A 25,362-nucleotide genomic window follows, 5' to 3' on the forward strand; every position below is an offset into this window, starting at 1 on the left:
TCCACATTAGGGACACAGACCCTGATTTGGTGAGATTTTGTCTCTCTGACCCAAATCTGAGAATATTTTTATTGTTAGATATGATTTTGTCCGGAATTCCATGACTATCTGTATTGAGATAGAGAGATAACAGTGAAACTATGATCAAAACAGTCATTCTTCTACATTTCTAATTGTGTTAACCTCTTGTAAATGAAACAGTGCTGAAGTTTAACAATTCATCCATTTGCTGGGGACCCCCTGGAACCCCCTCAAGGACCCCTGGTGGTCCCCGGACCCCAGGTTGAGAACCACTGTATTAGAACAACTTGGGCAGTTGGAGCCCTTTTAGAAGCTCTTTTAAATGCATTATTCAAGGGAAAGGACACATTTTCACTCTTGAAGGAAAAAGCATTTTTGTATGTATGCTACTGGATGCAAATCTGCGTAATTGTCCTTCAGGGAGAATATAGTCAGCATTACAGCATTCAGAAATCTCAGTACCAAACCTGAAAATGTACTCTTGGCTTCCTCTGGGCCATCCATGCTAAAGATGCACTCATGGTACTGTAAAGCACTTGGACAAAAAAAAAAGGCATGTGTTAAGTTGAAGTGTTAACATGAGTTGGAAGGGTGAGGAGAGAAAGAAACGGGGATGAATTTTGGACAAATGCCATGGTAATAGGGGGAATTAAAGCAGTTTCATCGTCTCAGCTGCTTCCTGGCTAAGATCAAACGCCCCGTCTGTCCTGTGACTGCCTGTCAGATCCAGGAAGACAAAGCCAATTTAGCCTTATTAATATGGATGAATTTCACATGTATATTTATATTCTCCGTGTAGTCCGCGAGGATCTAACAGAATAGGGGAGGAAGCATTAAGGTAATTGACCCACCTTGCACTCCACATCTCATGTTGCTTTATGCGCTCCTGTCAGACTGATGGACTGCATTTCCACAGGCACAAAAGATCAGATTTTTTTTTATTTATTTTTTTTTATCTTATGTGAAAGATTTCATCTTTCTCATTGGTGTCTAAATGGGAAGAAGTCACGTGACATAATTTTCCCTGTTGTTTTCCTGTCATCTGATTTACTGTAAATACGTTGGTAACACTACAATAACGGTACATTAATTAACACTTAACTAATGTGTCTGGTAATCATTTACTAATGGTGTTCATGTTAACTAAGGTAATAATTTATACATTATTTAATAGTCATCTTTATAAACTTAAATAATGTATAAATTAATACCTTAGTTATCATGAATACCATTAGTAAATTACACATTAGTTAACTGTTAATTAAGGGTTAGTTAATGCTTATTAAGCATTAACTAACCCTTAACTTAGTGACCCTTATTGTAAAGTGTTACCAATACGTTCTGCCTGCTGGGACAAAGCGTTTAGAAAAACTCTTCTTAATTATTATTCATTTAAAAAGTAATCCCATTACTTTACTAATTACTCAGCAGGAGCAGTAATTAGTTACATTCCTCGTTCCATTACTTTCCGTTTCGTTGGCAGTAGGCTCCTTGTTTTTCCCCCAGAGTTTCACATTGCTGTGTTTTGCGTATCAGATGCTTTGATAAACTGGATGTTTTGTTTTTTCGCTGTGGAAAGAGTTTTGTTGCCCACACAAAGTTCCATAATGTTCTTTTCATCCTTGACTGAGATAAAAATCAAAGTAATGGGAAAACTTCCAGCTGCTGAAAGTCTGCGTCTCACCCTCACCCTCCAGCTTTTGTTTTGCTTTTTTAGCCAGTAGCCGACGTAAACCTGCTGCATGTCCTTAAGATGCATATGAGAAAAACACCAAACAAGGATTTGGAAAAAAAAACTTCGCAAATTTCAAAGGAGAGAAAAGAAGTTTTACGTTTAAACCTGCAATAAGCGATTTCAGACCCTATAATCAATCCTGAAACTAATGTGTGCACTGAGACATTGAGATTTCATTGTGTTGCTGTTTTCACCTCTTTTCTAAAGCTTGTTGTCAAAACCCGGACCAACTCGAAGCTCCTCCCGGCCCATTCAGTAGCTTTAATTTTTTTAAAACTAGCTTGTCTTCTCCCTCGCTGTTTAAAAGCGGCGCTCTCCCCCTCCCATTCCTGAAAAAAGTTCTGGTCATGGCGAATCGATGAAGCAAGCGAGTAAACTTGTTCAAGTAGTAAACTTGCTACCTACCTCTTCACTTGTCATTGTGGGACATGTGACCTTCAGCAGGAGAAAAATCTGGCAAAGCAAGTCTGATAACCGGCGACACTTTTCCGTAGGTATGTTTAGTTTAGCAATTAGCCTTTATGTATGGTCCCTCGCAAGGTTTGTCTTTTGGGGCTTCCGTAGTCCAGCAGCTTTGCTGTGGTTTATTTGTGGTTTATTTACAAATGTGTTGTGGTTTCTGTCACCCTCTAGTGGTCGGAAAATCGCTTAGTGCAGCTTTAAGTAACGCAGTAACGTACTGTTACTGGGATTGGTAACTGTAATGTAATGACTGAATTTGAAATTGTAATAATTACTGAAAAAAGTAATCACATTAGTAACATATTACAACATGTTACTGAGTTACGCATTACTCCCCAACACTGGTCACCATGAGCGTCAAACATAGCAGTGAATCCACAGGTGTCGGTAGTCCAAGGTAATAAAAATCCAAATGATATTCACATGAATACAATCAGCATCTGCCAATATCTATCAATATCTGCTGGAGTTTGTTTATGGCTGACTTTAAAGAGATCCCGTTCTTCTGCTTTCTCTGATATGACATGAACGCGGCATAAAGGTTAAAAATCAGATTTTCTGATCCAGTGTATATACAGTCACAGTATGAAGAAATCGGGGCGAGGAGGGGGATACTCAAACTGGGCAGTTTTCATTATTGAGCAGCCACAGTGAAACATGGATTGGCTTCCTTCCAGTATGGCCAGCAGTAATCCCGGATTTCAGGTGTTCTTGGACACAACACAAGTCATTTCCAATGGAGGTTCTCCATTATTACTTTGCATTTCCCCTATAATGCTGATGGTGGCGTAATGACCAGAATACACCAAACCCACATGTGGCATACATTATTATTTTTAACACTATTACTCTGAAACAGCCATAGATATTACACAAATTGTATGAAACATTTATTGATATAATTTCAGCATGTCGACACATTCACACATTTCTGAATGGTTTCAGCAGAAAGAGAGAGGCCGTTTTAAAAACAAGACACTAATGCTCAACATAAGGCATGCATTTTCTATTCTGAACATTCTCCCTTTAAAAAATATTTGGGGTGAGAGGGAGCATGTGCTTTCCATCAGCCTTCACCCCCTAATGGGCAACCCCACAATCAGATGTGCAATTCCTCCATATCAAAGCTGGAGTTACAAGCATTTTATACAATGTACAGGTATTTACAGAAATGGGAGGATCAGTCCACAAATGGCTTGCAATCTCGTAAAATGCATCACGCTGAGATTCGTCTTAAAATGACAATGAGACAGAGTGGGGGGAAACCAGGCTCCCATGTAATGACTTTTCACATCCACACAATCCTCAACATTATTAGGACATGTGGAAACTATTCTCCTAACAACAATCGTATGTTTCCTGAGGTTAATTCTTCTGTTTTTATTTTTTAGCAACTTCAGACTCATTCACTCACCATATTTTCAAATCCCAAAGCAGTGGGTAAAAAGCAAAAGGGGGTGTTAATACCACAGCATGTTCTACTGTCTTGATGTTTGAATGTATTTTTTGCATGTGTTTTTAAAGGAAAGTTATAATGCAAAGTTAATGAGTAGGCTACTTTTGTTTTGTTTTTTATGTGTATGTATTTTATCTGTCTGGACTGTGGAGTCAGGTTACATAATACCAACTGGCAGTACCATGGTTGAAGACACTCTCTATAGACTGCTATTGAAATCTTTGACCAGGTAGAGTGAAAGTCTATCCAACTAACATTAGCCAACACACCTGCGCTGGGTAGCTGAGTCCCACTACCTAGTTAGCATACTAGCTAACCCAAAGAGCTTTTGTTGAACATTTTTTTGGCCCACCTGTCCCACTAGCTAGTTAGCATACTAGCTAACCCAAAGAGCTTTTGTTGAAAATTTTTGGCCAACCTGTCAAGTCACAATATTTACACCATCATAAGTGATGTTATTACCTAATTTCATTACAAAAGTTACAATAATTTAAAGTCAAATTGCCAAAAAGCCATTTTTGCTAGAACTGTGGGAACTGTTTACTGTTGAGCTGATGGCACACAAGATGAGCGACACTGGCTGCTACACCTTCTTTCATGATATAATACGTTGTTTGGTTGTAGCAGAGATAATTAAAAGTCTCTGGTTATAGTCTAAACATAATTTTAAATACTTTTCAACGCCAGATGGGGAGACAAAGCGGGGAAATTTCCCATAAACCCCTGTTGCGTCCTGACCCCCCTGCCCCTCCCTGAAGAGGATCAACATGTTGGACGTGATATTTCCATCAGCCTTTCACTCGAAACTCTGAAACCATTTGTGCTGGAAGAACAGCGCCCTCTTGCTGTTTTGTGCCGTAAAGCAATACAACAATGCCAATCCTCTCGGCGATGGTCTTGTTGGTTTACGGTAATTACACTAATGTCTCAAAATGTATGTGGTAATGATTTATAGATGCTAAAATTATACACATAGCACCATTAATCAAAAAGCATATTAAGGTGGGTCATACACTTTTCCTTCTATTCTTTCCAAGGGTCCCAAAATGTGTTTGGTATTAGTTTTGTAGACATCTTTAGATCGTTTAGACATTATTAGATCATGATTATTAGATCACTGTTTTTAGAAATACTTTTGTGTGTGGCAACTGCATCCACTATGTGGTGACTATGATATGATGGCATGGTACAAAGTCATATTAAAACAGCTGTGTGAATTGTTTTGAACTGATATGAGAAACATATTTATATAACTATATTCACACGTTTTCAATGTTTGTGCAGGCCGTCCTATTCAACATCAAAATGTTTGCTGGGATATTCTGTTCAGTCCCATTATGTATTCCTGGCCAGTGTGAAGGCAGATGGATGGCGGATGCTGACAACTGACTTAGTGACAGAGCTGCAACTGGTACAGATCAAGTGTGATTCAGTGGTACATCATCAGACTTGCACAGTGATGAAAGACAGGTACGGTGAGCTAATGCTGCATTCATGTTACCTGGGAATTGACAGTCGAAACAAATTAAAAGCAACAGCTTGGAAGTGTTCACGTGTTTGAACCTGTCAATATGCCATGATTGAAGTTATCTGTAGACTTTGGTTGCTTCTGATCTGATTTTTCACATTTTACAAAAATGCAAAAATCTGTTCATTCTCTTCATTTTATTGAAATGAATATATAATTTTCTATAATTCATTCAATTTAAACTTGACTGATGAAGATGCAATTGCATAGTCCTTGCAACAAATAAAATGTAAACTTGACTACAGTTATTTCCATGTTGGTGATGTCAGAATTCAGGATGTTCCATCACCAATTTTTACCATGTGAAAGCTGAGTGAACAGTGTTTTCTAGTAGAATTTACCATCTGAAAGCTGAGTGAACAGTATTTTCTAGTAGAATTTACCATCTGAAAGCTGAGTGAACAGTATTTTCTAGTAGAATTTACCATCTGAAAGCTGAGTAAACAGTGTTTTCTAGTAGAATTTACCATGTGAAAGCTGAGTGAACAGCGTTTTCTAGTAGTATTTACAATCTGAAAGCTGAGTGGAATTTTCAAGTAGGCATTTTCAATTATTTTCAAAGCTGACAGGCAACAGTTGGACACCAGATGAATGTCTTTCTAACAAAGACCTTGTTGGAAAAGTGACTCTAGTCTGAGAAAATGACCTCAAACCATCTCAAGCTGCCACTCTGTCAAACTTTTATCTCTTGGTAAATCTGGATGTCCCTTGGCATCATGTTTAGTGAACCATTAGCCCTTCCACCTGTCTCTCATACCCATTTCCACTTAGCCACTTCATGCTCAAAAAAGCCTAGTGTAAATGCAACCAAGACGCACTGGAGACGGTTTGCTATCTGATTGCTCAAACCACCGTTGGAGGTGGTTTGAGACGCATTGTATCCTCAAGTTAGCCAAGTGTAAACACATCGGTCTTGTCAAGCCGCGTACGTCAACCGTCAACTCCTCCCAAACGGAACAACGTCTTTCAACGTGCAGCGTAACTCCTCCTCAAAAGCAAAGCAAGATGCAATCAGATTTCTATCTGGCCAATCTTGGAACCCATTGTCTATCGGTCTGACAACGATTAGACTCTGGGGGTGACGGCCAATATTTCGGGGTTTCCGGTGTAGCCAGCGGACATCCGGGCCAAGACTTCCTCTTCCGTGTGCCAGTCATCGTTCACAGTCCGATTAGCAACTTGAGACGCAAGAATGGAGTCGGAGTTGAGTACAATACACAAACATCGATTTTTTGTAGGTGTTTTAGGTCCAGACAACATTTCGGCTAATCTCTATAAACCCTGAAATATTGGCTGTCGCCCCCAGAGTCTAATCGTCGTCAGACCGATAGATGATGGGTTCAGAGATTGCTACCTGGCTAACAGAGACACATTGATGTGGCCCGGTGTAAATGGAACCGGATAAGAGATGCACGAAATGACCAGTGTAAATGGGGCCTAAATCCTTAGTAATCGGGCAAGATGTTCAGCTACTAATCCAGTCTCAGGACCAATTCTAACTGAAAGAGAAAACCTTTATTTATGGCATCGGACATTTGGCTCTCAGCAACATTCACTATCAGGACTCTTCTGATGTAACCCGGAGCAGAATAGGGCACAAACGCATTTTCAAACCTACAGTATCCTTCATTGTTCGGAAACCTGCTGCTAGAAAGAACTTTTGTCCGGGGTAAAACTCATTAACACAATTCATGGCGTGTCTAACCCAAAATGCACAGTGCTTTCTATAGTTGGGTGGGATCATGGTCAGAATACGTTATCAGTCCAAACTAACCGGGTTGGGAGATGAAGTGAGAAACCTTCCTCTCCAGGTCTTGGTCTGTTTGTGTGACAAATGAACTGGTTATTTGTGTATGTCAGTCTGACATCAATTCTGACTGTCACACAACTTCATTTATAGAAAGATGAAAGATCTACAAATGATTTTTACAAATGGAGGTACATGTCGCATTCTGCATTGGGCACAAAGCATTGCAATATATAAATGCCTTGGGACCTTATTCATATAAATGTATATATTTGATCTTCAACTCGATCCTAATTTTTCTAATTGTTGGTCCAATGTATAAAATAACTACAACCAAATAAAGCTGTACATGTAACTTCCATCTATAAATATAAAGTGCCATGGCAATTTGAACACACATGAGCAACCTTCAGTACCTTTGTTATTGGCATTCAGACATTCATTCTGTTTGTAGGCTGGTGCAGGAATTCTATTATAATGTATAGACGAAGTTCAAGGTTTATCAGTAATAACTTTGATGTGGATTTATACTTTAACACATTTCTAAGATTCAATTTCTATTTATAAGGCCCCTTGATCCATTTCAAATATAGGGGAGCTGAATTTCTCTCATTTGCAACTTGAAATTTATATAAAGTAGATGCATGCAAAACCTTATTTCCCCTTATAGTTTGTTATAAATCAGGCTTACTTTGGCTATGAACTGAAAATGATTTTTCATGCATGCGTCACCGGCAACATTTAGCGGACTTGCAAACCATTTCAACATGTCTGTCTGGACACAACCTGAAATACAGAATACAGAATGATGTGAACAAGATGTGGACAATGGTCATGATTAATGAATTGCCCCCTAACCTCTGAGTTTTGTTAAACGCATTCACATGGGATATTGAACTAGGCTGAAATCATTGGTGCCATGGATACACTCCCTTTCTGATTTAGAAAAGCAAAACTTGAATTTTGTTGCTTGAAAGTGCATTCAAAACCTTCCTCTGTAGATTCCACTACTGTCTCCATTTTTCATCACAAGCGGAAGATAGAAATCGCTGGTAAAGATATTGTGTGCCAACAACAAATTACGGCTGAAATTGCCAAGAGTTTGAGAATTATCAGAGGACCTCTGTCTTCACCAGAATATGGTAATTTGCACTATATTATAAAATCACAGATGATCTCTGCAATTATTATGAATCACTGGATGTTCCAGGTATTAGTCCTGTGCAAATATGGTTTAAGCCTCATATGTACCTTGAGTTACAGTCGGTGAACATATACAATACATATACAACATGTACATTGGGAGCAATAGCCTTGCCTGTAACGTTTTTTTTTTTCAGCATTGTTTTTTCCCTGGAAGGCAAATAGTTTTAGTTTTTTATGTGCAACCTGTTCACATCATGGTTGTCCCTAAAAGTCACAGAGATGTTAAGCAGTCATACAGACACGGATATTGTATTATGTAACCAACTCAATAGGACCAGTGGAACTATCGCATATGGGAAGCTGGAAATGTAGCCTCCCCCACCCATGACCCTGAATAGGAATAAGTGGGTATAAAAAAAACTCCCAATAAATTAACAATGAATTCTGAAACAATAAATTACCACTAACAGCTTTTGAACAGCATTTGTGAAAGCCATGCAGTCTGATTATGAACTGTTGCCGTTGGCCAGTTCCCTAAAGTAGCATCATTTTTGTTCTTGTTAGGAAAATAATTCTGTTTTGGCACTCTGTCATACAGTAAATATCAGCGTGACGTGAAAGATGCAAAATCTCCATGCATTTAAATGTGGACGTTAGGAATTTGGTCAATGTTTTTAAACCACTCAAGTTAAATGTGCTATGTGTAGCATTTTAACAATTGGTAGCCTCTATCTCAACCCAGTGGTAGTGTTTCTCCAATTTAAGACCACATTTCCCATAAATCCCATTGCTTGATTTTTTACTCTGGAAGAACAGCGCCCCCTTCCTGTTTTGTGCTGTAAAGCAATCCAGCAGATTTCCCGCCAAATCTGACCTCATGGCACACTGTAAAATGCAGTGTAGAGGCCAGTAGAGTTTGACAATCTTCTCAGTGCTGGTCTTGTTTGTTTACGGTAATCATACTAATGTCAAAAATTTATGTGGCAACTTTGAAGTAGCAAAATAGATGCACTAACTTGTCAGTCAACTATCTAGCTGATATTCACTACCGCTTTTTGAGATTTTAGATTTTGATGTCTCTGGACGGTTCATTGACTTCCATTCATTCCAGTGGGGATTCTGGTCTCCTTTAGAAGAATTCCTCCACATAATTGCAGACAATAGTTAGTGGGACACACGGCAACGGTTGACTGCTTCCTCGATTTCCGCTCCCAGGGTTTTCTGACCAGCTCAGTCCAGCAGTTCCTGTTTGATTCGTATGAGGGTGGGGGGGCGCCAGCCGCCTCTCCCCTCCCTTCGCAGAATGTACTCGCTAAACTGGGAAGAGTCGACTCCACCACCGCACGAACCCGTGATCCGAAAGCCTCTCTGTTGTAGCCGCTCCAGCACCTGCAATCACACACACACACACACACACACACACACACACACACACACACACACACACACACACACACACACACAGTGGCCAATAGTAGAAGACAGTGTGAATGTGTGGAACTGTATGAAATTGAAGCTGGAAAAAACAAGAGCATGGATCTCGGTCAACTTCTCCTGGATAAATAAAAGTAAAAGCAAAATGACATGTAATTGGTCCAGTCTGCAGTCCTTTTGTGTGTATGTGGAAATGTGTTACTAACAATAGCTGAGCCACAGGCCCCAGGGCTGAGGTTCACTCATGTCCTTCTGAAGACAAAATCCATCTCACACTCAGCTTCTCTGGCCTGAAACACACACTCCACCAGCAGTAGTCTCTTACAATCTCTCTCTCTCTCCCTCTCTCTCTCTCTCCCTCTCTCTCTGTCTCCCTCCTCCCTACTGAAGCGAACACGGTGACATTATCTCAGCATTTGCCCCGAGGAGTCTTCTGTTCTTCTATCCTACATCTCTCTCTCTGTACTGTCTGAGACTTCCCTCGAGACAAAGAGAGACAGGACATGAGACATACAATGACACAGACAGAGAGACACAGACATACAATGACACAGACAGAGAGACACAGACATACAATGACACAGACAGAGAGACAGTCAATGGAATGTCTTAGCCATGAGGTCAATTTATCTCCACACAAATTATTGGTTGATTATTGATTATGATTATCGTTTTCAGTATTTTACACCAGTGATTCTCAACCTTTTTCATATCAAGGACCCTAATTTAGTCCACATTAAGGCCATGGACCCCCATTTGATGAGATTTTGTCTCTCAGGCCCAAATCTGAGGATATTTGTATTGTCAGATATGATTTTGTCCAGAATTCTATGACTATCTGTATTGTAGGTAGAGAGATAACAGAGAAACTATGATCAAAACAGTCATTCTTCTACATTCTCTAACTTCTTGTAAATGGTGAAGTTTAAGAATTCATCAATTCGCTGGGGACCCCCTGGAACCCCCCTCAAGGACCCCTGGTGGTCCCCGGACCCCAGGTTGAGAACCACTGTTTTACACCACCTGTTTCGCTCAATCTTGACTCTTTCTGAGAAAAATGTTTGAAGGAAGAAAGACATTTACCATGGATGGATGGTGACATGCAGCAGGTGGCCAAGTTTAACATCAACCAAAAAGAGCACCAAATTTTCACGAAATGGGTAAAAAACCATTAAAACAGCTTTGGAGACTGTTTTGAATTGATATCAGAAAGATATTTACGTCCTGATTTCACAAAACGATGCAATGGACGATTACAAACATCATCTTTCATTTTGGTATTATATTTACACAGGTGTTCAACATCGGTGCAGTCCATCGTATCAACACTTAGTCAATGTAAAAATGTTGCAGGGTTAGATTGTCATATTCTAGACACTGACATAATTTTACACATATACACAAATAATGTTTGCAAATGATAATACTGTTCAAATTACAGTCAGTGATTTGAATAATAATAGTAACTGTAGTTGTTTAGCTACATATTCCATTTATTTTGGAGGCCAAGTAACCCAAAAGTAACTAAAGCCCCATTCAGACGGGCTTAGTTTCTCCAGGGTAGGGTAATTATTACGTGAGCTATTCATTACATTTAATCCCATCTGGAGCGACTATGTCTGTGATTTTCCCCCTTGACCTCTGGTATTAATTTCAGCTCCATTAACATACTGTTTCATTGCACTGGTAGGTGGTCTGATAATTTGCATGTATTGTGCAGAGATACTCCACTGGGTTATAACTCATTTGCAGATTTCTCATCACTAATGAGAACAAAATTTAATTTTTGTGCAGTTTTGTGCATGAGGACCAACAGGGCCAACATGAAAACATTCAAGGCTAATTTAACTGGTACGTAGTCACCGACACCTAGACCACACACTCCTCCTTGGGAGCCAATATGGCAAAGGAAGAAGTTCAACTCCATCAGGAGAGCTAGAACCTGCTATGGAAAGGTATTCTATCTGCAGGCTAAAAGGATAACATTTGTGGACCACAGTGGAAGTCCATGTTGGACTTTCAAGCACTGTTTGTATTGCAAGCAACTAGCAGGCTTTACGTACAGTGGTGTTTGTAATTTGTAGTCTGTAATCTGTAATTCAGCATTGGCTACCTGGTATTTCACATTCCTAAATGAGAAAGAGTCTCAGCCCACAACAACATGCTAAACCTGCCAGTTTTATGAATAACCTCTTAGGCCGGATAGGAGGCATTTTTCCCCATCTTAAAACACAAAATGGACAAGAGAAAGTTAATGATTGCTTTGCTTGCTCATGAAGAAGAGGATGTGAAGCCGATTCTGAAGCGGAGGATGTAGCTAACGCTAATGTTAGTCTCCAGCAACCTGAGGCTGCTTACTTCCTTCCAAAATAAAGTGTCCAATGTGATCATGGACTAAAGGATTACATTTTGAGAGTGAATTGTGAGGTGTACCGTCTAGAGCCAGTGTTGTAGTAAAGACCGTCAATCTCAATCGTCAACCGTCAGTCAAGACCAAGACCCATACCAATCAAGACCAAGACAAGACCAAGACCCATACCAGTCAAGACCAAGACTTTTTATGGTCAAGACCGAGACTGAAAGAGTACGAGACCAAGATCGAGACTGCTCGTAATTTACAATTGTAAAAGTAACACCAGGCAAAATTGGCACACAGCCGATTTGTTTTGTTTTTACGCCGTTCACAAACTGCTTATGGTTAGTAAATCCAAGCCGGATTACCAAAGAGACATTGCTGGCTGCTATGGATACCGCCTTCCCGACAGTAAACGTGTGTGGAGTGATCAAGCCGCAGCCCGCAGCAGCAGGTACAGGAGGTCAGGTGACCAGGTGACCGGGTAAAGTCATCGTTAAAGAATCAAAATTGGTCTCGACCATAAGACCTGTGGTCAAGACCAAGACAAGACCAAGATCAGGCCCTGCTGGTCTCGAGACCGGTCTCGAGACTTAACTCTGTCTAGAGCAGGTCGTATTTTGTGCTTTAATGAACTGCTTACAGAACATGGAAATTATCAAAAGGGGGTGGCGGTGCTGCAAAAATACAAAATTCCGCAATTCAGATTTCTGATTAAGAAAACACTCCTAGCCCTAACTAACTTCGTCGGTGAGTTTTATGAAATACTCTACCTGGACAGAGTTCAGGTGGCAGTATCCGTTGAGCGGGAAGCGGATGACGTGCGTGGAGTCGTGGTTCCAGCTGGCGTTGAGGGAGTTGCACATGACGTCTCCGACCTCGGGGAAGACCTCCTCGATCACGGCTCGGTCGGCGCTCACGGCGATCCGCTCGCCGAGCTCCGGGGCCACGCGGACCGCGACGCACTCGCACTCCCGGCACGCGCTCCGGGCTTCATGCTCGGTCCGCCAGTGGTCCAGCTCGGCCTGCAGAGGAGCCAGCTGGAAGAACCTGGCCTCCTCGTACAGCAGGGAGTACTCCTGCAAACACGCACGCACGCACACACACACACACAAAGACACGCACACATGTATAAAAGCTCGTACGCATACACCACCCAAACGCACAAGCTCACACACACAAGTACAAAAGCGCAGACACACATAAGGACACACACTTGTACACATACACACATACATGTACGCATCCACATGTAGAGACACACACAGGTACACATACACACACACACACATACAGACAAAACACACGCATACACAAACGAAAGCACAAAAGCATTAGTTAACATAGTTACAAAGCACAATGGGTTACAATCAACCAACCCAGCAGATGTAGTTACATAGCATTGCTACCAGTCTATATTGCTGTTAGCATGACAGTTAGGTTATGAGTTCTTAGCAGTTTACAGCTTTTGAAGATAGCCAAACTGTTGATATTGAGTTGATATAGCTAACACCCTGACAGGCAACAAAAACCCACTGTACAAGACTGAATGGCAACAAATGGCTTCTGAAGGAGAGAAAACGGGTTCTGACATCTCCTGCTGTGTTGACTGTGTGCAGACTCCACCAGGAAGAATGGAAAGGCGAGAGGCAATGTCGACCACAAAACAAAAACAGTATCCTTTAAGTGAACTGCTAACCAACCTACTGAAGGAACGAATCACTTGCATTTGTACCGTGCCTTCTAACCAAAAGGTAGCACTACCCATCCACCTGAAACAAAGTCTGATTCAGTAAATGAATAGCTAATGCTGACCTTACACTAGACGATTGGATTCACACTGAATACAGTGGAGCCCTTAAGAAGGCTTAAATGAAGAACTGAGTTTGTCATGTTTCCTCTAATTTAGCACACTTGACGGATGTTTGTACTTGGTACTTTTTGTACTTTTATCTTTGTAACTTTAAGAGAGGTTTGTGTTCTTTTGTTCTTTTGTTCCTGACATGATGTTAGCCTTTTGGCATAAATAAAGAACTGAATATGTCATGTTTCCTCTAATTTGTCATATTTGACGGATATTAGAGAGGTCTATGTTCTTTTGTTTCTGACATATTGTTAGGGGTGTGGCACTTGGACATTGACTCTGGCAACTCCCACCCTTGGATTCATTATCCAATAGATTTGAAACCCTGTTCAACCAATTATCCAATGACAATTGTACACCTGGTCTAGGTTGACTATATATGTTGTTTGCCTCATGTCTTTGTCCACTTTGAATCTGATGAAGACACAGTAGTGTCGAAACGTTAGTCTGTTTGCACAATTAAAGGCTGTGAAACAATCGGTGTGCTCCAGTCCCTTTTGTTTTCTGGAAGTTCAATTCAATTCAACTTTATTTATATAGCACTTTACACACAACACAGTTGATTCAAGGTGCTTTACAACACACACAGAGGAAAAATAAAAACAAAAGAAGAACAAACACAATAATAGAGGAGAAAAATCAGAGTGATGATAAATAATAATAATAATAATAATAATAATTTGCTGTCCTCGAGCTGAGAAGCACCTGATTCAGCCGCATTTTGCTGGAACATGCGCGGAGAACCCTGTTTCAACTTACACTAGACGATATTTGAAGCGATTTCACAGCTTTAGACTAATTTTCGATGTCGGAGTACAATCACAGCAGTTGCTGTGTGCTCAGCTGGAGCTGTCTTAATGCAGTCTTTTGCAATGTCTTTTGCGCATCTTGACTGTTACGTCAAAATCCAACATGTTCAATGTTATCGACGCAATTTATAATGTTATACTGTCAACAGCCAATAGGTGCGCTGTCTTTGGCTGACATCATCACCTGTAGTGACAGGTGACAAGGCTCTGCAGACATACAGAGTAGTAAACATGGCGATGCCGGCGGGGAAGAGCAAGTCCCGGTTCCTTTGGACCGCCAAACCGGAGGAGAAACTGGTGGAGCTGTGGAGAGCTACCTAGTTACATTTATCCTTCTCTTTACATCTCTCTAGGTGTTGTGTATGGGTGGCTTGTTGTATGTGTGTGTGTGTGTGTGTGTAGATGGTGGAGGGGGATGCTGTAGCTTCATTCACACTCAAACATTAGAGTCCATTATCAGTGTTTTGAGTCTGTATAATCCTTCACCTGTTAACCTGCCTGATTCAAGCAAGGATCTACTACCAAATCTGTGAAAAATCCTGTTTTTTAATGTGTGATGCTGCATGATTCTCAGTCTTAACAGAATCTTGTAAGTAATCTTGAAAATGTAAGAAGCTCTAGGACTAAAAACTCATGACTTGACAGAACTATTTTTCTCTGCCACAGCGACTGCTGTGGGGTGACAGTGCGTTACTGGCGGGGTGATCTTTGTGGACGGTCAGGTCAAACTGTACACAATTGCACATGGAGCCAGGTAGAATTTGGTAGAAGTCTGTCCACTGAGTTGAAGTAGTGTGGTGCTGCTGCTTTCCTAGCTGTGGATATAAATACGTTAGTTGGTCGTCATGTTGTTTTCACAGACTGGCTTTTTGGGGTCTTGACAAACCCCATTTCGTTTCAGCAAGAGGCCTAGCAACAGAGCTCGCCGTTTCAACTGACTCTGAAATCAATATTCTAAGAGACAAATTATACAAAGGTCCAAAATCTCCAAACTTATCCTTTAAGTAGTTTGCTGTTTGGGTGTCATGTAATGACGACAATGAATGAATGAACAAGGAAGTTTGAGAATTGCAATGGCTGGAGTCATTCCTATGTTCCCAGGGTCCTATGTTCCCCAGATTATATGGCACATATGGGAACATGACAAAGGGTCCTATGTTCCCAGGGTCCTATGTTCCTCAGTTCTACATATGTGCTCTCCCAGGGTCCTATGTTCCCAGGGTCATATGTTCCCAGGGTCCTATGTTCCCAAGGTCCTATGTTACCAGGGTCCTGTGTTCCCCAGCTCTATATAGCACATAATGGGAACCTGAAAAAGATGTTCCCCAGCTCTGTATTCGCTTAATATGGTTAGTTAGGGGTAGGGTTTAGGGTTTAGGGTTAGGGTTAAACATAGGACCCTGGGAGCATAGGACCCTGGGAGAGCACATACAGTATGTAGAACTGGGGAACATAGGACCCTGGGAACATAGGACCCTTTGTCATGTTCCCATTATGTGCCATATAAATCTGGGGAACATAGGACCCTGGGAACATAGATACGCTCCCCAATGGCTCGCCTAGAACTGTACGGAGCACAGTCCAACCTGAACAATTAGAAATTTCAGTTCACTTCCATATTCAAACCGATTCAACTGGTTCACTTCAAAGTATCGCTCAAATGAACAATTGATTTGTGAAATGACCAATCTCTACTCTGCATACAATAATGCAACACAATGCAAGTTAAATGTAACATCCTAGGTCTGAAACTGGCTGTGTCAGGCTCTTATATTTTATCATTTTCATAGGTTTGGTTAATTCGGTCAGGTTACAATAACTGCAGATATTTTTAAAGACAGGAAGCCAGTCACTGTGTAAATTGGTCTTAAGCAGATTACAGTTTAGGGGAAATATATATGCTTACATATACAACAATAACTGACTGCAAAAGCCACATGTTAGAACTATTGTCATTGCACCCCAACTGCTCAGTGGCTGACAGTACAATATTGTGATTGTACAGGGTGTCTGAAAAGTATTAAATCATAGGGATAACAGCAACACACATATATTTTTCTTGTTGCACTTGATTCTCCCAAACACACTAGTTGTCTGTAGGGTTTCTGGTCACTGAACGGTAGCAAGGGTTCCAATCCCACCTCTGACACACAGTTTTGATATTCATTTGTTGGTGGTTTCCCTCTGATTCCAGACTTTTCAGACACCCTGTAGTGATATATTGTGGTAGTACCTGATCAAAGCTCTAGACAGACACTCACTTTGAAGTCGTCTGGGATGAGGAGTTTTGTGGTGCGGAGGAAGTTAAGGATGTAGCGGAACATGGGACCGTCCCGATCGATGAAGTAGTGCTGCTTTAGACTGTCCAACACTATGGGCTCCGTTCCGTCAAACAGCCGACCGATCCTAACAGAGAGAACGGAGAAACCAACAGAGGTGAAACATGAAACATGACACACTACCCACATGTTGGTAACACTGTCACGTCTACTACTAGGCTACATTAGCAGATGTGCGGCATCAGGGAGTCATTCCTATGTTCCCAGGGTCCTGTGTTCCCCAGATTTATATGGCACATAATGGAAACATGACAAAGGGTCCTATATTCCCAGGGTCCTATGTTCCCCAGTTCTAGGGTTAGGGTTAGTAGGGTTAGGGTTAGGGTTAGGTTGGTTGTAGATTTTTACTCAGAGCCCTGACCACAACTGTTTCAAAGAACAGAAGGGCTTTTTATCAGAGCTATCCAGGTTAGGCACAGGCCATCCACCGTAATTTGATTGCACTTCTGCTCCTTCTGACTTTGGGTTAGAGACCTTTGAAATCAAATAAAATGATAACCATTGGTTTTGTTGTTTTTATGTAGCTGTTTTGAAGCCTTGTTCCAATTAAAAAAAAAAAAAGAAATTAAATATTTTAAATTGAAACGGGTCAAATTTGACCCGAACACAACAGGAGGGTTAATGTGTGTTAACAGAATATTGAACTGGGGAACATAGGACCTTGGGAAAATAGATACGCTCCCCTGTGTCAGTCTTTATGTTCTAAAAACTATGTCGGCAGCTAGGAATGTAAATTAGCAGGTGAAATTCTGAATTGATCTGCCATTGTTGACAGGGAAGTGGACAAAAAAACAATTGTCCCAAGTTCTACGCTACATTAGGTTAGCTGTCATTAAGTATCATAGTAGCCTGTTAGCCAAAATGTTTCATTAGCTGCCCAGACTTTACATCTGTAAGGCTTTGCTAGCTCAATGTAGTTGTCACTAAAATATTCGCCAGCAAAATATCTTACAAACACACATTGTGATACAAATGCTGGACGAACAAGCTTTACCGATATGAGATGGGCGAATCTAATTGCGCTAGCTGACGTAAAATAGTACCACAAAGAGATTCAGGGTGTCGCCAAAGTCTACAAGTTTCAAATTCTACTCGCTTACCTTTAAGCTGTCACTTAGCAGTATGTCAGTTTTAAGAGGTCTGACAATCACCACTTTTATACCGTTTTCAAAGCAACATGAGGACGCTAATAGAGATCCAGGGAGGCCAAACAGTCAGTGCTTGAATCGCAGAAGCATCGGGGGACAAAAACTGAACAATATATGCCAAACACAGACAAACACAGACAAACTGCAGTCACTCACTGACAGGGATAGACAGACAACATCAAAAGAACCCTGTTGTTTTTTCACCTAAATGATGAAAATAAATTGCTGCCGAGACGTAAAGCTGGAATGATGCGTAATGTCAATTTATTCCAGCAGCCAACTCTTTCTCTGAAGTTGGCAGGTCTGTTAATAGGTTGATATTCATACAGTGAGATGTTTCTGTTATTTTGTCCACCTCCTGTAGTTTAATGACCCACTCTTTACTGTTGTTCAGTATTAATAGGTGTGGGACGATACATCGAAATTCAATATATCGCAGTACATAATTCTGCACAGTCAGACTTTGTTGTCATTAAACTTTTATTTATTACATCGTATCATGGTTGTATTGAATCGTGAACCACATATTGCGTATGGAATCATATTGTGAGATAAGAATATCGTCCCATTCCTAGTTATTAGCATTGGTGGATTTGTGTGTGTGTGTGTGTGTGTGTGCTCTTTCTCTCTCTCTCTCTCTCTCTCTCTCTCTCTCTCTCTCTCTCTCCCTCACCGTGACTCAGGGTACTTGGTGAGGGTGGCCAGGCTGCTGGTGTACATGTGTCCTCCCACGTCTATGTGGACCGGTGCGTTGGTTTTGGTGAGCTGGGCCGGTGTGGGGATGCCGGCCGAGCCCAGCGGAGATACAGGAGACACAGAGACCAGCGGCTGGCTATTCATACTGCTGTTGCTGCCACGGCTGTCCTGGGACACAAAACAAACACACCCGTCACCACCACACCTGTACTTCCTAATAATAATAAGCATTAGTAGTAACAATGAGCAGTAGTAGTAGTAACAGTAGTAGCAGTAGTAGTAGCAGTAGTAGTAGTAGCAGTAATAGTAGTAGCAGCAGTAGTAATAGTAGTAGCAGTAGTAGTAGTAGTAGTAATAGTAATAGTAATAGTAATAGTAGTAGTAGTAGCAGTAATAGTAGTAGTAGTAGTAACAGTAGTAGCAGCAGTAGTAATAGTAGTAGCAGTAGCAGTAGTAGTAGTAATAGTAATAGTAGTAGTAGTAGTAGTAGTAGTAGTAGTAGTAGTAGTAGGCCTAATAGTAGTAGTCTAGTAGTAGCAGTAGTAGTAGTAGTAGTAGTAGTAGGCCTAATAGTAGTAGTCTAGTAGTAGTAGTAGTAATAGTAGTAGCAGTAGTAGTAATAGTAGCAGTAGTAATAGTAGTAGTAGCAGTAGTAGTAGTAGTAGTAGTAGTAGTGGTAGTAATAGTAGTAGCCTAGTAGTAGCAGTAGTAGTAATAGAAGTAGCAGTAGTAGTAGCAGTATTAGTAATAGTAGTAGCAGCAGTAGTAGTAATAGTAGTAGCAGTATTAGTAACAGTAATAGTAGTAGCAGTAAAAGTAATAGCAGTAGTAGCAGTAATAGTAATAGTAGTAGCTGCAATAATAATAGTAGCCTAGTAGCAGTAGTACCAGCAGCAGTAGTTGCCCCTAGCTCATTATCTGTTTTGAAAAGTGCATTATATTATTACAACTAGAAAAGTACACTTCCTGGAGGAAATATGTGGGCTATCTGAAAGACATTTGAAAATCTCCCATTTACTCCCATTCATTTTTCAGAAATTCTTCAAAGTTTTATAATTCAAGAAGTGTAAGTAGTATCCCAAAGTTCAACACAAGCCTTAAGTAGTATGAAGTGAAAGCTGAATGAAAGTTCTAACATAAAATATGTGGGGGTAGTTAGTGCACACATGACAATTTAATGTTTTTAGGGGAATATACCTTTAACAAATATAAACAATATCAAAAAAGCAACTGAGTTAGAAATACAATGGAAGTCTATGGAGTGCATTAGTCACTATGTATTCCATAGATTCAATTGAAGATATCACGATTCACTCTAGCAAATCTGAACAATCCACCATTCATTTCTACGGGGCAGAATAATGGGTACAGCACTTCCCTTGGGCTTTCAGATAGCCCACTGATTATTATTCTAACATATTGTACTCATTATGTTGAGGTGATGTGACAGAGCTTCCACTGGACAACACAGTCATGTTCTGCCTTTTCATTTGATTTGGATTTTTTCTATTCACTTCTGTCCTGTTCTGTTCTGTGCTGTTCTAAACTACTCCATTCTCTCTTGTTCTGTTCTGTTCTAAACTGTTGTGTTCGGTTTTATCTAATTCCGTCCTGAACTGTTCTGCATTTACTGTACACAATATAGTGGAGGCTGTTTAAATCACTAAACAGCGAGAGATCAACAGAGACAGAGCAGATCCAGCTGATAAAGCAGTTAGAGTGCTGGAAATGCTGCAGCATCCATGAGCATCTCCCCTGAGGGCCACAGCAGTCACTTCTGTGTGTGCGTGAGTGTGTGTGGGTGTGTGTGTGTGTGTGTGTGTACGCAAACATGCATGCAAACACTCATAAACGTGCACAAACACACACACAAACACAGTAGAGAGGCACACAAAGGATCATATCCGCTACATCGGCATACACGCTCAGATCTGTGTGTGTGTGTGTGTGAGTGTGTGTGTGTGTGGGAGAGAGAGAGAGAGAGAGAGAATATGTGGGGACACACACAAATGCACACATACTCACACAAACATGCAAACACACACAAACAGTAGGGATACACAAAAAGTGTCATATCCGCCACATCTGCATACACACTTAGATCTGTGTGTGTGTGTGTGTGTGTGTGTGTGGTGGGGGGGAAAGGGGGTGGGGAGGGGTGCCTGACAGCACAACAAGTGCTCTTTACCCCGCGGCCATCGGCGTGGTGCATGGTGGGTAAATTCATCACCAGGTACGGTTACCCATGGCAACAGACAGACAGTCCCGCTGAGAATTCACTCCAGCTTGCCCTGCTCTTGATACCGAGTCCCTTGTGTGTATTTACACCATGCATTTTAATCATTATTATTTAAGCATGCCACACTAATGTATGTTTTTATGGAGCCTTACACTATATGACAAAGATTAATTTCCACTCTGCTTGCTGGCATTAATGGACAATAAAGTTTCCAATTATATTCCTACATTAGATCCAATTTGGCTCCGTTACTGATTCAGGTAGAGAGGGAGATCTCTTTTTTAAGATCAAAAACACTCATGAAAACGACCAAGAAAATACACAATACAATTCAGCCCAAAGGTCAGCAACATGCAGGGACATACTGTATATTATAAAAATCAACCAAACATCATAGAAAATGTGAGATGCCATTGCTTTAAAATCATCCAGGAGGACAAAAAAGTGTTTTGCAGTCTGTTCATTGACATGGTGCATAGTGGCAGAAAGCAGCCATGCCAAGTTCACAGTTTGTGTGTTGAGTATTTCAAACTGACCTGGTCGCATCATGACTGAAGTGAAGCCTTTCAGATACATACTGTATAATGCAATGCATTTCCCAAATCCTGAACAAACAACCACCAATAGGCTACATACAAAATATATTTCTTTCAGAAAATCATTAACTATGCTTTTTCCCTTTATTAAAAGACCCTACACCACCTTGATGCTACTTACTGTGGTGTATATGAATTTGTATCATAAAGAATTATGCCACCTTGTAAATGTGGGTAAAGTGAGTTTAGTTGGGCTGAACTTCCACTACAGTCTTGATTATGGATAAATATAACAACATCTTTACAAGCCTATCTCACTAACTCTATACTTGTACACAAAAATGTATGAGTGCATTCTGTATCTCTATGTTAACTCATACACACTCAAGCACGGTGCCGTTGGACAAACCGGGCACATCTTGCCTTGCCGGTGGCGCATTTTACGCACGGCTTGTTAACGCACGGACTGTGTTGGAAGATGATAAGCTACCGCTCCGGGTCATATTATATCAGCTGTACTGTATTACCTGCGTGGAGACGGTGACCGGCGACCGGTCGGCGGGCTGCGCGTGACTGTGCGACTCGCTGGGTCTCGCCGGCACGGGGTCGCTCTCGTTCCGCTCCGCGGGGGACTCCGCGCGCGGTCCGGGACGCACGCACAGCTTCTTGGGGAACGGAGCCCCCGGGTCCTCGGCGCTGTCTCTCCTCGCTGTAACAGTTGTTGTTTTTGTTGTTGTTGTGTTTGTTGTTGTTGTTGTTGTTGTTCTCCGCTGCGGCTTCAGATCCACGGCGTCGGTGACCCGGCGGAGGTACGGGATCACGAGCTGGAGGTGGGACTGCGCGTGACCGTTGACCGTTTCCGAGGCAACGTAGAGCGTCGTCGCCGGCTTGGAGCCCGCGGTGCCCACGATGCTGTTGAGCGTTGCTATGGAGACGGCGCCGATGCAGTGGTTGGTGTAGGTCTTGGAGAGCTTTGCGGCGCGCGACAACATCTGCATCCTCGTGCCCAACAGGTTCTTACCGATGGCTTTGTTCTCGTACCACGTCACGTCGCTCGCGCAACAGTGGTCCCGGGGCCGCTGGAAGAACGCCCTGCAGAGCGGGTTCCGCTTGGACACGTACCGGACGAAGCTGGCGTACGGACACGACTCCGTGCCCGTCTCGTACATCCGCGGCAGAGTGTCCTCGTCTGCGTCCGGTCGTTTTTTGGTCCAGGACGCGGAGCGGGACTTGTGGTACGGTCCGAGAGCTTTGAAATAGACGAACTTTCTCCCGTCCTCGTCGACGGCCAGACCGAAGGAGTCCTCCTCCAACTCCCGCTGGTTCTCCCGGCCCCTGGTGCAGAAATACATGCACGTCTCGAACCAGACTTTGTTGAGCAGCCCGAACGGCGTGTCGGTGTTGAACACCGAGGAGCCGTACAGTTTCCGCAGGTCCGAGCGGGTGATCGCCTGCTTCTGCACCACGGGACCGGCGCCCTGCTCCTCCAGCCTCCGTATGACCGCGGCCAGAGTCAGGTTGGCGCTGCGCAGCTCCGGGTCCTTGGTGAGGTCCAACGTGCGGCAGTAGGGCGGCTCGTTCAGGTACCGGTTCAGCGAGCTCCGGATGCTGATGAGGGACGACTTGCTGTACAACTGGCCACTTTTGGAGCGCGCCTCCGCGTAAAAGGAGCGCAGCACCACGCACAGCGCCTCCTTGTCCAGAGTTTCAAAGTCGGGACTTTGGGCTTTCTCACTCAGGTACTCCCTGAAGATCCTCACCGCGTAGCGCGTGGCCAGGCGGGTGTTCTCGCTCAGCCTGGTCCGGTCTGACCGCTGGAGCTCTCCCTCCAGGTCAGACTCCAGCCCGGAGGGGAGGCTGCCGCTGAAGGGGTCCGCCTCCCCCTCCTCCTCTCCCCGGTCCCTACTCCGCATAACGACCGCTTCTGTCTCCGCGGCGGAACCGCTGGGGTCCAGCACCGTGCTCCCTGACTCCCACTCCAGCTCCACAGCATCTTCATCGGACTCCTCCTCCTCCTCCTCCCCGGTGATCTGGACCTCCTGGATCTCCTCTTCCTCCTCCTCCTCCTCATCCCTGCTCCTCTCCGGGCAGCTCATCTGCTCCTGCTCCGTGTCTCCGCTGCCAGGCATTCTCGCCATATTGCGGTCTGTGAAGCAGTCCTCCGGCAGCGCGCATGCGCTATATTGGACCGCAGCGCTGAAAGCCTTTTGTGTTTAAGTGACCTTCAGCCGTGCACGCGCTTTTTAAGGTGCAGGGAGCGAGCGCTGCGGGAGGGGAAATTTGGAAGCGCGCCCCCCCCTCTCCTAAAAAGGCTGCAGTATTGGACCGCATATTGGACCAGCAGCCATACACTGCATTGGATGATACCAGTGATGTAGTGGCGAATAGCAAGACTGCTAAACTATGACCTCCAGTATTATCATAAGGCATACAACCACAAATAGAAGCAAATATCAATTATATTATAAGAAAGGCATTATGTTTATGTTCATTTTTAAGACCCTATCTTATAACTTACATCAGTTTGATACTACTTACTATGGTGTTCACATGTCTGTATGAGGTTAATTTACACATAGCCTACATCATAGTAAATAGTATCACACTGATGTAAGTTACATAAAGATGGGGTCTTTTAGGCTAAGAGGAAATAAATTAATATTAATAATATTAATATTCATAAACGCTTTTTTGAATTGATTTTGCTTATACTGGTGGTTGTTTGCCTTATGATGATCCCCGACTGGAGGTCATATTTACCCACCTTTTATTTTCCACAACATCATTGATCATACCAATAGCCAATATTGTATAGCATCACATTGTGAATCAGAATTACTTTATTGGCAGAGTATAACACAGGGATTATATGTTACATAGTACATAGTAACATAGTAGTACAGTACATACTGACACACACGGTACAGCACAACACACCTCTAGCAGACTGACACAGTAGTACAGTATATACTGACATATTTGGTACAGGACAACAGGACCCATTACATTCATGCCTTTGTACAAATACCAGTATTTATTCCCTAACCCAGTGCTGGAATAAAGCTGCATTGATCCTTTGTGTCTAAAAAAAATGACTTGGATGTGCAATCCAATTATATTAGCAGTTTCTTAATATAGTATCCCATCATGCTCTATGCTAGCTCCCAGCTAAGAGCACTGGTTCCTCCCCTGGGCAAACATGACCTTGATATGCTGTCTGCCCCCCATGCACTGCTCTCATTGCTTTTTGGACTACATTAACTTACTATACACTACTGTGACTACAATGAGTGCTACTAATGATGATGATAATGGTAATAATCATCATCAGAAAAAGTAATAAGTCCACATTCCATAGTCTAGGGCCCTGATGGTGATGGTACTACTACTACTACTACTACTATTACTATAACTAGGCCTACTAGTACTGCTGCTAATACTATTACTAATACTACTTCTAGTACTGCTGCTAATACTACTACTACTATAACTACTGCTGCTACAGTATAACTACTACTGCTGCTGCTGCTGCTACTACTATAACTACTAGTACTGCTGCTACTACTACTACCACTGTTACTACGAATACTACAAGTGCAACTACTACTATTACTACTACCAATACTGCTACTACTGTTACTATTGCTACTACTGCTGTTATTATTACCAGTACCACTACTACTACTATGACATTAACACCCACGGGTCAGTAGGGCCAGCACAATTCAGAGAAGACACAGAATGCCCTGCAAATTCACAAAACTACGATAGCGTATTGAGAGCAAGAATATGTTTTTTTCATAAAATATCAGTTCCTTAAATGAAAATACAGCAATCAAATATATTTTC

At 42.1% G+C, this 25,362-nt stretch overlaps 1 protein-coding gene across 1 annotated transcript; it reads right to left on the minus strand.

Annotated features, from left to right (window-relative positions):
- Positions 1-9,325: 9,325 nt before the first annotated feature.
- Positions 9,326-23,651, minus strand: LOC139660850 (uncharacterized). Its single transcript, XM_071539104.1, has 5 exons — positions 22,041-23,651; positions 18,716-18,906; positions 16,817-16,961; positions 12,656-12,961; positions 9,326-9,484 (listed from the first exon to the last, which is right to left on the minus strand). The coding sequence occupies exons 1-5, from the start codon at positions 23,649-23,651 to the stop codon at positions 9,326-9,328; spliced, it is 2,412 nt and encodes an 803-aa protein (XP_071395205.1).
- Positions 23,652-25,362: the final 1,711 nt, after the last annotated feature.

This window comes from Centroberyx affinis, unplaced genomic scaffold, assembly GCF_046629955.1.
Source record: "Centroberyx affinis isolate AG114_WGS23_722 - 3 ecotype Tasmania unplaced genomic scaffold, CSIRO-AGI_Caff_v1 ptg003396l_1, whole genome shotgun sequence".
Lineage (NCBI taxonomy): Eukaryota > Metazoa > Chordata > Actinopteri > Beryciformes > Berycidae > Centroberyx > Centroberyx affinis.